Source organism: Actinia tenebrosa, unplaced genomic scaffold, assembly GCF_029948245.1.
Source record: "Actinia tenebrosa isolate PJP-AT-01 unplaced genomic scaffold, QUT_ActTen_1.0 PGA_scaffold12__29_contigs__length_12842862, whole genome shotgun sequence".
NCBI lineage: Eukaryota > Metazoa > Cnidaria > Anthozoa > Actiniaria > Actiniidae > Actinia > Actinia tenebrosa.
This window is the reverse complement of record NW_028292572.1, coordinates 11,279,250-11,292,182: the sequence shown is the minus strand read 5'-3', so window position 1 is coordinate 11,292,182 and position 12,933 is coordinate 11,279,250. Positions and strand designations below refer to the sequence as shown.

Below are 12,933 nucleotides of genomic sequence, written 5' to 3'. Positions count from 1 at the left end.
GTCTATTCTAATTAATACTGTTTATATAAAATATTATTTTCAGTCCATGTTTATTGTCATTCATTTTAGAGATGTAAAATCCTCGAGTTTCTCTTCTAGTTTTACTTGGCAGAGTAACCCTTGCCACCATATTTTTTTAAAAAAGATTCAGTTTTTAAAATTTTCAGGAATATGGTTTCTTATTGTAAATGTGTTGAGGTATCTTTCTGTTTCGGTGTAGATATTAGTTTTGGGTTATAAAAACTAGTTTCTCAAGAATGAACAGACAAAATGATCTAATGAACCACTAATAAAATCTATATTCTTCATGGCAAGTGCTGCTATTCTCCATGAGTGGCTGACATCTCATGGAAATCAGATTCCTTATGCAAGAAATACTTGAAAAACTCGTAGACAGACCAGCAGATTGCACATGATGGCATCTGATAGATTACTCTGGCTTGAAGTCCTTGAAAGTAGCCAGAGATGCCACGCATATGGTAAATAGTCCGAAAGGCATTATACATGCCACTCACATACACAACATGTCCTCGGTTTTTCCCCACAAGGGCAACTACTTCAGTTTCTTGGGTGTTAAGCAATGTCTTTGCTACATCAAGTGGTGTAGTAATGGCAGAAGCAACAGCCCCTGCAGTGGCTCCTGCGATAACATGAGTCTTTGGATCGTAAGTATTTGCAGGATTCAACTTTTCTCGAGCTAATTCATATACCATGAAATGCAAAGTCTGAAATGGTATGTTCATTGAAAGTTGGGTTGTGTAGCTGCGATAGAATGCTTTTATTCCTTCTTGTTTCAGCACAGTTGCAGCACAGTGGATTACTCCTCGATATGGACTGCCATACATCTGAAGTCTTTGCTTGATAACTTTGTTTGAAGCCAAAGAGAAAGAAAAAAAATGTATCATTAGCAATGTTGTATTTGTCTTTCTGAACTACAAAGGGAGGCTTTTATTGACCTAATGGTCGGTGCACATGGATAAGGGGCTGAATTTTGGGTGGGAGGGGGGGAGGGTGTTTGGAAAACTATTGTCATGACAAGTTGAAAGTTCAAATCCCAATAACCATCTTTTTATCAGTCCATTTTTCATGGGTTACTGCCATTTTCATAAACATGCGAAGTTAATAGCTGTAAACTGCACACTGAAATTTGATTTTTTGCTTCCACAAGTTAAAATAAATAAGGTAATGACTGATTAGTTTTGATTCACGGAGGTGAAAATCCAAATTTCATCTTGCAGCTACCGTGTTTGTTTATGAAAAGAGCAGTAATTGGAACTTAGCCACTGATGAGCTGGCAAAGCACCAATATAACCAAACACGTAATAAGAAAATTCCATACTTGAAACCAATTCAGATCAGATGAAAGGCAATGCTAGTATTTTAACAAGTTAATGTAGTTAACTTTAATGCAAAAATCAACTCCTAAATTCCAATTGGGATGACAGTGGATGAATAGCTACTCTGTAGAAATGCCACTGTTAAATCCCATTTATTTATTTATTTTCATTAATTTTTTTAGCTCATGTAAGTTATAATATCATTATCATTAAATAAAAGAAAAACCCACCCTCAACTGGATTCATAGCACCATCGTGGAACACAGTAGCACACACTCCAGCAACTCCTGCAAAAAATAGAGAAGCAGCAGCCAAATGGCAAACATGCAAGGCAAGCATTAATGACAAAATACGACCTACTTGAGACCATACTAAGCCAATAAAGGAAGCCAAACTAATAGAAGGACCAGCCTCTGTCCCCTCCGTCCACTTTTTACATGAAAAGGTATATCTTGATTTGGGAAATTAATTCTTTAACTCCTCTCCTTTCATAGTTAATTGTTATACATTTTTTTCTATTCTCAACCAATGATTTTGATGGAGCAAATAATATCTGGATCAAGACCAATCTAAAACGAATTCCTTCACAAAACATGAATCCAGTCTAGAATGAAGTTGCTTGGTGTAAGTATAAATTGGATAATGAAGATAAGTTAAGTACCCAGTCTAGCTTGGGCACAAACATCTTTTATTCATCATGATACTGTATATGATATTATTTGTACCCAAGCTAGACCACAATGCATCATGTTTATCACACTCAGAAAACGTCTATAGAGATAGCCATCCATTAAATATCTATTGCATTTGCCATTGGAGCTATTGAGCTTATTCCCTTGTTTTTGCACTGCGCATTTTTCTGCACATAGCTGGACTTACCATAAGAAAAAGCACTATACTCTTTTTTGTTTCCTTTAAGGGTCTTCTTAACATATTCGTAGGAGCTGAAGTACAAAGCATGTGCAGGACCAGCTCCTATGGCAACAACATTCATACCCCGCAGAGGAGAAAAGAGACCTTCTGTTTTGATCATGCTTTTCAGTGCATGGACCAAGTTCCTGTACCTTGCATTAGGGTTGGGTTTCAGGCTTTGCATGCGTGTCTGTAAAGCAAGGAATTAGAATTCACTTAATATATTCTAGTTTCAAGGCACAGTATTCTAATGACACAATTTTCATAGGTGTTGTACACAAATTTGATAGAAGTCGAGACACAAGAAATACAATGTTTTGCAGGTAGCCCAAGTTTAATTGCAAAATTTTAATGGCACTGCATTGCAGTCATGTCATCATGTGCTGGTGGCAGGCTTGTGATAGGTATGTATGACATATGACTGATATTCCTATCCAGCTGAGTGCTGAAATAAGTGCGAAAAGCATAAGTTTAAAAAAAAGGAATTCCTTAAGCATTTTTGGGGCTTGAAAAAACAAAGCACACTGCAGCGTTAAAGTGAAAACAAGTTGAAAGTTATATTTGCACTTTTGCACTTATGCCTCTGGTCTGTGGAATTTGTTCCACATTGGCCATTAATATCAAAATATACACAAAAACAATCAGATTTGAACATCTTTAATAAATCTTGCTATAATGATGAATATAATTTGTTCACTTTAGATACTGACACTGATATTCTCTGTGGACCTGTTTTTTTCCATCTGGTCAATATGGAACTATATTTCATTTACATATTTTCGCCTCCATTCAATTACTCTTTCAAAGATTAAGGAACGGCTCACCTTAACACAAGGTGTTCAAATTGTTTTAATTTTTCCTTTCCATATTTCTTACTTCTTGTATGCGCTTATTTTATATTTTAGTCAAAAGAAAACAGAAAAAATATGCAAAACTGTTGGGTTACAGTAGTCTGGCAATTAGGGCCAGTGGCAAAAAAACTAAACATGCTGTGATTGGCTGAAACAAAACAGCTCAGCTGGATTAGTATAATGTGTCATAGACTTATCCAAAACGTTTTTTGCTTGGGCTTCCTGTGTTAGTGCCCATCTTGAAATAATCGAATTTCTAATTACAGATTAAAAATATATTATTTTAGAATACAGATATGAATTTACAAATATTTATTATTGAGCAAGCATGACCGAAGATTTTTTCTGCAATTAGCCTAAATAATTTATAATTTAAGCACACTACACGTGAAATAAAATATTACGACACTCCACTCTGTTTGGTATCGAAAATGAAGATAAATCTATCGAAGTTTACTCTCAACCTCGCTCAGTAAGATATAAAACTAGTTCATTTTAATAAAATTACGACCTAAATCAATACAACTCACTACAAAGGGCGAAGAAAGTGAGTTTTTTTCGCTGCTAGGGCAGAATATTTATATCTGAGTTACGCAATGTGATTGATTTGAATAATTCGAACTTTCCTAACGCACCGATCAATGGAAAAGGTTAGATTTCGACATTGGATACGAAATTAGAGAGGGAAAATTATTCTTGGAAATTAAAGAAAATATTCTGTTATAAGTCGATAAACATGGCTTCAATCAATAAACTCTCAAAGTTATAAGTTTACCAGGGAGTTTAGTAAATGAATAGTTGAGTTTACAGAATGGCTACGATCGAGAATATTCTGACAAATAAATAGCACCTTGCTGGTTTGTACCTTATATCAAGCAAGATACATCAGTAAACCAGTCTTTTTTAACCCAAAGTTTCACTACAAAGCCATAGAACACGGTAGAATATTATTATTGAAGTCTATACCTTAACACAGTCCACAGGGTACATGACACAGTGTTCCATCACACCAGCCATTCCTCCCGCCATCAAATGAATCGTCACACGCTCCGTTGGTAAGTTCTCGTAGTCATTATCCTCCATGCTAGACAACAAGACTCCAATACCTTGGACTTCCTGCAAAAAAACTCAACGAAGTTTACTCTATTGGGTTGCCCGCCATCTTTAAAATTGGAGGTTTTGCTCAGTCTAACAAATGTGCATGACACAAATCTTGATTGACCAATCAGAGAGCGTTATTCCTTCACGTTGCAGGTCAATAAATCTCACGTGTTTAGTTGCACCGTACGATTACCGTACAATACTTTTCTCCCAAATTTAACCCAAAAATTAACCATTTTAACCTTAGACAATCTAGACAAATTTAAAAAAACAGCGATAGAGGGAGAGTTTTTACAGATTTAAAAGAAGAGAGAAGAGAGTCTTTTTTAAAAAAAAAGGGCGATCATTGACGTGGGATTACTAGTCCCACGCAAAAAAGAACAAAATCATTTAAAAAATACTCAGAAAAATAAAATCATTTAGATTTGCATCCTTGTTTTAATTGTTTATATATAATTTTCTTGCACTCTTAGATAGAAGCCATTATCAAAGTTGACTATCTTGATCATTGAAGCAAAGAGTGATACTAGCCGAAATGCAAATTACGCCCTGCCAAAAATCGCAAATACTGTAATAAAAGCTCCAAATATTCCAAAACATTTTGTTCCATTAGTTCGGTGAACTTTCGCTAGCTGTCAAAACTGTTTTCCTTGATCTTTTTTCGCTGTCGACTGCTAGGGTAACCTAGGGTGGAAGATGGAAACTTTGCTACGCTCTAGTTAGCAAAATTTCCATCTCTCCTCTCTGCTTTGCTTGGGCTTCTGCCAGCTTTGCGCGCGACATAAAACTAAGATGGTTGCAAACCCCTCGACGCAGGCTAGGGTTAAATGCCTAACTACTAAAACAGGTTTACGAAAGGATTTATAATATCAAATAATTTTATTATGCTGGAAATATAAATTTTTTAAATGTTTTACTAGAACAATGCTTGTATTGAAGCCTATCAACTGTTAATTAAATGAATCACTGATTACAGCAATCGAATTTTCAAGCAAGTTAAATCATAACTATATGATGCAGATGATGGTGTTTGCATTAATTTTGATATAATTTTGATCAACCGCGAGCGAACGTACAATTTGAGGCTCTTTATCATAATTGGATGACGTTAGCAGACTACAGCTGCTTCTTGAGCGCCCAAAAAAACAACTAAACCTCCCTGCAACTTCTAGCAATCGACGACTAAGATACTTCCAGTTGTTTGATTTGATTTTCTGAATCCGAGCTTCAACATTCGTACTTTTTAGAAACTTTTTTGCACAATGTTTGCTGACGAGACGAATGACAGGGGCTTCCAAACAGCATTTGCATCGAGACTTATACCTACCTGGGATTCAGTCAAAGCCATTTTAATTTGCAGGAAAAAGCTTCTTCAAAAATGTCTTGGTAGACTCCACACCAAATAATCTATGAAGAATACTGAGCTTTTTTTCAAGCCTCGTAGCTTGAAAAGACAGCAAGAAAGAGTCTTCTAAAACTCCAGCCAGCGAGAAAGTGATGTTACGTAACCCACTACTACGGTCACTAACACTAGCTGTCAGAATCGAGGAGTGGCCTAATGAAAGATGACACCTTATACGCAAAGGCTACCAAATACCTACTCATTACAAAAGCAATCCCCAGACAAAGACATTAAAGAAAAATTGAAAATTTAATTTCAATTTCATGTATATCAAAATATATACATTCTCTTTTAGTAAATAATATTTTCTTTTAATATATCCGAAATGCAACGATGCACGGAAATCTTAATAACAACCTTGAATTTTCATTTTGTACAAATAGTGACCCTTCACCCTTCATCAGACAAAACGTCTTGTTGGCGCTGGTGCTGAGCCTTTGAAGCAAAGGGTCAGTCTTCAGTAGTCGGCAGTTTTCCTTCTAATGTATTTTTCAAAAACTGGACGACATCCTAAAAGAAAACAATTAAAATTAATACCAAAAGAACAAAAGATGAAGAAAAGAATAGTTATTTCAGTACCTTTCTGTCAAAGGATTCTGCAAACTCAAGAGGTGTCCGTCCGTACTGTTCAAAACAATCAAAAATTGTTTTAGTAAATTTTTAAGATTTCAAAATGTCTAATGTAACTCAAAACTACGCAGCATGTAACTTGAAAGCCATCAAGTATCAAACTGTTTGCAACAACCTTTGTGGATCCAAAAAGACCCGAACAATTCCACACACATCATACACCGCACTTTTTCTCATTATATTCAGTATTTTAAAGTTTTTTTATGTTTTTCTTGCAACACCCAAATTTCCAATGGTCTGAATGTCTTAGGCCTAGGGCAAACGTCGAACTTTCCATGCACCGAACTCATTGAAACAATAGATATCAGGTGATAATGAGGCAGCATTCTTTGATGTAATTAACTCGGTGCATTGAAAGTTCGACGTTTGCCCTAGGCCTTAGTATTTTTTTGATAATTTATCGGCAGTCAAAAAACAGACGTCTGAAGTTATGAAGGTCACAGAAACAGGAAAAACAGGTTTAATGTTCAGATGCAAAGTGTTACGTATTCAGCTAACGTGCTTTATGAGCCTTATGACAACAGTAAGTGAAGTAATTTGATATTTTTGCAATTTTAGTGTGAATGTTTGCAAGGTTCTTCCATGGTTAGCCTGCGAAGCGGTTCTCCTTCCACGGTCCACTACACATCGATCATCAACAACCAGGCCAAGCCTCATTATAAATTCTGGTCACGTTTTGGCTTATTTTTCTTAATTTGGTGACAGATCTTATATTATTATAGCTTCATTAATATTAATTTTTGGTAAATAACTGTTTGGAGAGATCTGTGCCTTGCCCTATGCTCCCAAGGAGAGAAGAGGATAAGTAATTCAAATTTTTTAAAAGAAAATACTCTTGCAGTTCTGCCATTTTATTTTGTTTTTTTTATACATTTATTCATAAAATAAAATAATGGCATGCTTGTTGTTTTATGACCTAACTATGCTTTGAGCTTAGAATAATACGGGGGCAATGGAGAAGGGGAAGGTGCGGTGGCTTGGGAAGAGTATAGCCTCTCAACCTATTAATATCCACCAACAGGGCTGTAGCTGGACCGAAATAAATACTGTGGCAAACATGCGACAAAGAATGCACCCCCAGAACATTTTGAAATTGAGGCCCTCAGAATGCGATTTTCAGAGTTTTGAGGGGCATTTGTGGCATTTTAATAAGGCAACTGCCTTGCTTGCCCTGATCAAATGTCTACTCTCAGGTGGGCCTCCCCGCAATTAGACTCATAGATACTAGTGTACTATAATTTCAAATTTGAGCACCTCTTCTTGCTACGGCACTGGTATTACGAATAAAGCTTGCATATATGTTTTACTTGTTACCTTGTTGGTTAAGGTCAAACCTGCTCCCTTTTCCACCAACAGTTTACATACTTCTATGTTACCATTGACAGCTGCTGCCTATGGAAGAAAAAGTATCACAGGGTAGCACAATGACCCCCTTCTTCAAAGTTATTTTGCCACTGTTTTCATTGGTATACAATGCTGATCAAGAATGGCAGGAACATGGTGCATCCCTGTTTTCGGTTTATCTTACATATTTTTTCATTTTTCTTATATTTTTTCCCTGAAAGTTGGTCCGGTTTCAACCAGACCAACCATACTGAAGGTTACAGCCCTGAATAGGTTATTGTCAATCAATGTGTGGTTTGAGCATTACATACCATCAGGGGTGTGGTGCCCGTCTTGTCTGGTCTGTCTATTTGGGCTCCTCCTTCAATAAGTACCTTGGCAACTGCTGCTGATCCTCCAAGATTAGCTGCAGCATCAAAAATAACTTAAATTTTAAAAGACGTGCAATCATAGATGTTGCCATCAGGAAGAAGTCTTGGTTGGGTTTGGAAGAATTAAAATAATTAACAGCCAGATTTTAGAGTATCAAAGGAATCTTGAAACAATTATTATTATTGACATCAGGGCACAGTTGTATGAAGGGTGGAGAGCACTATCCGATGAATAAATCCTTATCCAGTGGATACATTTATTGGATAACAGCATCACTTTATCCACTGGATCCAAGGATTTATCCATCAGATAGCGCTATCCTCCCAGGATGTGAAAAAGTTACAGTGCACATCATAATGAACACAATAATATTGCCAGGCATCATACCAAGACTGGTCTTACGATAGACTGGGAATCCAGTGAATGCCTTTCTTTTTGTAACAATAGGCAGCAACGACTTGTGTTGGAGAGTTGGTTTACCAAGTTTGAGCATCATCCACTAAACCGCTCAATTAATTTACCAGCTCCGTATAATAGGCTTATTAGACCGGGGGGGGGGTACTCCCCTATATTTGCTATACGGGTATGTGCCGCCCTATAGGGTATGGTTTTTCGGCTTTTGGGTCTGGGGTAGGGTATCATTTTTTGACATTTTGTCTGGGATAGGGTATCATTTTAGTCTGGAATAGGGTTTATGATTTGGTCATTTTTGTCTGGCGAATAGTCTACGCTTTCTGCCGGCACAAAAACAATAAAAACGTTAGTAAATATTGATTGCAATCTGTTGAAAAACGGTATTTTCCGTCTTTTAGTCTGAGATAGGGTGTACGATTCTTAGTTTTAGTCTGGGGTAGGGTATGTAAAATCAAATTTTTAGGTCTGGGATAGGGTCAGGGTTTTGGGGTCCTGGCGGCACACCCCTACCCAAGTTGGGGTGGTAGTACCCCCCCCCCCCCCGGGCTTATTAGAAACAATAAAACCACCCACAACACCGAAACAGCGACTCACACTCATTAGACCGATGCCGCCAATTACGCTTCTTCATGTAATTAGGCTATTGTTATCGTGGCAGTATAAATATGACCAATCTGACTTTTATTCTTCACTTGACTCTGAAGATGACTTCCACTCAGGTTGTAGAAACATCAGTCACATCAAACAGTCCTTCTCAGGACTACATCCACCCGGATGATCATAATACTTCGATTAACATAAGAAGGAAAGTGCTTCTCCTGTCATTGTGAGGCCATGCTGTCATAGCTAAACCTCTCTCTTACTTTTGTGACCCATTCTCCCGATATATTTAATAGCATGCCTATTGACTAAAGCATCTTATACAAACCAAGTCTCATGAGGGGTGACCAACTTGAATCATCCAGTTCATCAACCTATAATAATGTAACAGACTAATACATTACACTCTGACACCATAATATCAAGCTTATATCCATAACACCAAGGCTGCAAAAAAGAGCCGAACACATTTTACCTCATTACAAGTTAACAAAAACAAATATTAAAGGATGGTTTATTGTAAGATATTTATTACTCACATTAGCCCCACATTCCAGAATCCATTTCACAATATCTTCCTTGTCACCATCAATTGCCCAGTGTAAAGCATTTGAACCTCCATGGTCTTTTGGGTCTAGAAGAGCTCCATGGTCCTTGAGGTAGGATGCTACAGATAGATGACCTCCAAAACAGGCTAACATCATACTGATGAAAGTAAAACAAGATTCGCAATAAATCAAAACAAATTTCTTTTGTCTGCCTTTTCATTAATCCTTCTGCACCTATTCAGCCACCCATCAACCTGTCTGTCTGCTATGTCCATCCATACATCAATCCACCCAACCACCCACCCACCAACGTGTCTGGCTGGCACCCAAACATCTAACATTATACACCCATACAGCTGTATATCTATCTATCTATTTATCAAACCAATGACCTGTCAACCACCATCTATCACTCCATCCATATCCATCATTACCTTGTCTTTCCACTAGCATTGCTATAATTCACTTGTGCACCATGCTCCACCAAAGTCTCTACAATACTACAAACAAGATGGATAACATTTAGAAAATAGAGCTGGTTATAAAGATGTTTGATATATGAAAGTGGATGCCCTTACCTGGAATACCCTTTCTGTGATGCAATCATAAGAGGCGACATCCCAAGATCATCAACAACATTGACGAGGGAATCCTCACTTAAAATATTGATTACAGCATCAGAAATCATAATGATAATAAAACATTGAATACATGAGGACAAAGAAACAATCAGATAAATGAATGACTTACTGCATAAATAAATAAACAATAACAAAGAAAGAAAGAAACCAATACATGCCCTTTATGTAAGGAAATACATGAATAAATAGAATGATCCTTAAAAATGCAAGAATGGTCATTAAATAACACACCTTTCATTTAAGAAAGCTTCAAGCTTATCAATTTCCCAATTGAGAATAGCCCTGTGGATGTCTCTACCTATTAATGGTACTTCTAAAACAGAAGATACAATGAATCACAAATCATCCATGCTACCCTAATTCAAATTTAATGACTTACTTGTTGTAGTTACAGTTATAACAGAGCTCCAGGGACTGTCCCCAAAATCATTGGACACACGCACACGATATTGATAGGTGTTATTTGGTTCTAGTCCTCTGAAAACATGGCTTCTTGAGAAACCACTTTAAATAGAGTGAGAAGAATAGGTGAGAATAAGTGAAATGGGAAATAAAGTGGATGTATGGTTAACAGAAATAAAGTAATGGGAAATCATGTAACTGCTATTTTCATAAACATGTAAGCTTGGTAGTTGCGAGCTGCATCTTGAAATTTGGCTTTTCGTTTCCGTCTATCAAAACTAATCAGTCGATACCTTTCATATTTTTGACTGGCTGGCAGAGAAAGACCAAATTCCAACAGGCAATTCTCAACTACAGAGTTTGCATGTTCATGAAAATATCAGTCAAGGTGCACATCACAATAAAATGGTAAAACTCAACTAATTATTCCTGTTAGACATAATCTAAAAGCATTTTTTAAATATTTAGACCAATATATTTGCTAGTTTTGTAATAAAACTTGAAGGTTGAATACCCAGGGGGTGCACTCGGGTGGGTAACATGACGGGAAGGTCTGACATATTTTTTTTGGTTGACAATTTTCGTTCCTGGTATTTTTTTGGGTCAAGAGACCAGCCATGTATTATTTTGGTTCTTGAAATGAAACCCGTATTTTTTTGGGTCGTTACATCTCCAAGTTTGATTTTTGTATCAGAAAATTATTTGAAGAGCCTGTTGAATTCAATAAATCAGTTTTGAAGTATTTAAGTCTTGTATTTTTTTGGTCAGAAATTTGGATGCCATATATTTTTTTGGGTGTAAGATTTCAGGTTTGAGTATTTTTTTTTGGTTGCAATATGAAGCTCCGTCGGACCCCCCCCCCATCATGTTACCCACCCGAGGACACCCCCTGGGGTTGAATAAAGATGGTCTTTAGTTTGATTTTATTACTTGTACACATTTCCAAATTCCTTGCGTTGTCTTTCCTCTTGTTCCTGGATGCAGTATCGTCGTCTTCCTCCCTGACTATTTTCACTTTCAATAGTAACATCTTGGTCCCAGTGTAATTCAACGATATCATGAGCAACTTTACCAACAACTGGGGGAGAGGGTTTATCAGGGGGCTCTGAAACAACATCAGATTAAGAAACACATGTAGATCTATTAATGAAAAGGTAAAAATAGAAATACAATAACTGGTCCTTGTTTTATGAGGGTAGCAGTTAATAGCTAATGGCTAACAAACCACTGTGGCCCTCTGAACTTAAAATTACAGCTGGACATAATATTGGAGAAATGTTTGCCAAGAACTGGAACTTGTCCGGTCAAATATTTACCTTGCCGGTCATTTTGACCTGTAACATTTGAGCCAGAAATGAAGTATGACCATGTTAAAACAGGCATTGCAAATGGTCAGTCAGTACATTCCTCTCCAACCCCCTCCCTCCCCCCCCCCCCCCCCCCCCGACACACACACACAGACTACAAGGCAGACTAAAAGACTATTTATTATTTTATCTACTTTATGAGACGACTGGTACATCACCTTCCTTGCACCAGCACCCCTCTCCTCAAATTGCCTTAACCCACATGGCATTTTTGACCTAAATATCACTAAACTTACCTCCCATCATTAAGATGTCTTGATGCCCATCTTCTATTTACATTTTTTATCTGGACGACCAATAAAAAAATATACGCTTGCATTTGCAGAATAACTAAATTTCAAATGAGTTGGAGGACATCGATATGGATATATGTCAACTGTAACTTAGTCAATTTTGCTGAAATAGTTCATTCAAATCATTCCCAAGAGAGTGAAATGACAAAAGACAAGAATCTTTTGTTAAATTCATTCAACATGGCGGCTGTGAAAACCATCAAATACTTGAGAAATAGCTAATGCTATGGCTTCTGCTTATTATTTTCTTTCTACATACGTTTGCATTCGTTTACGGAAAGAAAAATTTGATGACAGTGATGACTCTTCTCAATGAAAATTTTGACATGAAAAACCCAAACTTACCAAACAGCTGATCAGAAACTAAATCAAGCAATCTCTAAAACCATATGCATTATAAATAATAAAAAAATCTTAGAGTTCGTACAAAGAAATTTAACATTTTCGTTTGCTGTTTTCAAATCTGGTCATCTTGTTGATTTGCAGTTCCCGCGACACGCAATATGACAATAATCTCCCTTAGGGGGAGGGGATTGCGACCAAAATTAAAACCCACGCTGTAAATTAAGAATTTAGTGCAAAAAAGTTTTTTTCAGTTATACTATTTGAAGATTATAACTTCTTAGTTTGATTTTTTTTGAGTTGAGATACACTTTATCTTTTTTTTTTTATTGTGGGTTAGCAAAATATTGTATCGTCCCCTTCCCGTTAGCAAAGAT

General features: G+C 36.7%; 2 protein-coding genes across 2 annotated transcripts; both read right to left on the bottom strand.

The window, feature by feature from the left end:
- Nucleotides 1-33: 33 nt before the first annotated feature.
- On the bottom strand, nt 34-5,722 carry LOC116292833 (mitoferrin-1). Its single transcript, XM_031700190.1, has 5 exons — nt 5,529-5,722; nt 4,067-4,216; nt 2,217-2,439; nt 1,568-1,624; nt 34-865 (listed from the first exon to the last, which is right to left on the bottom strand). The coding sequence occupies exons 1-5, from the start codon at nt 5,547-5,549 to the stop codon at nt 321-323; spliced, it is 996 nt and encodes a 331-aa protein (XP_031556050.1). The 5' UTR covers nt 5,550-5,722; the 3' UTR covers nt 34-320.
- A 111-nt stretch (nt 5,723-5,833) lies between these two features.
- LOC116292866 (uncharacterized) lies at nt 5,834-12,700 on the bottom strand. The gene is made up of 13 exons (XM_031700220.2): nt 12,560-12,700; nt 12,158-12,207; nt 11,485-11,659; nt 10,532-10,656; nt 10,384-10,465; nt 10,090-10,167; nt 9,946-10,011; nt 9,503-9,668; nt 9,292-9,337; nt 7,889-7,983; nt 7,548-7,625; nt 6,183-6,227; nt 5,834-6,113 (listed from the first exon to the last, which is right to left on the bottom strand). Exons 2-13 carry the CDS (start codon nt 12,165-12,167, stop codon nt 6,054-6,056), a joined length of 1,026 nt encoding a protein of 341 aa, XP_031556080.1. The 5' UTR covers nt 12,168-12,207; nt 12,560-12,700; the 3' UTR covers nt 5,834-6,053.
- Between the last annotated feature and the right edge of the window lie 233 nt (nt 12,701-12,933).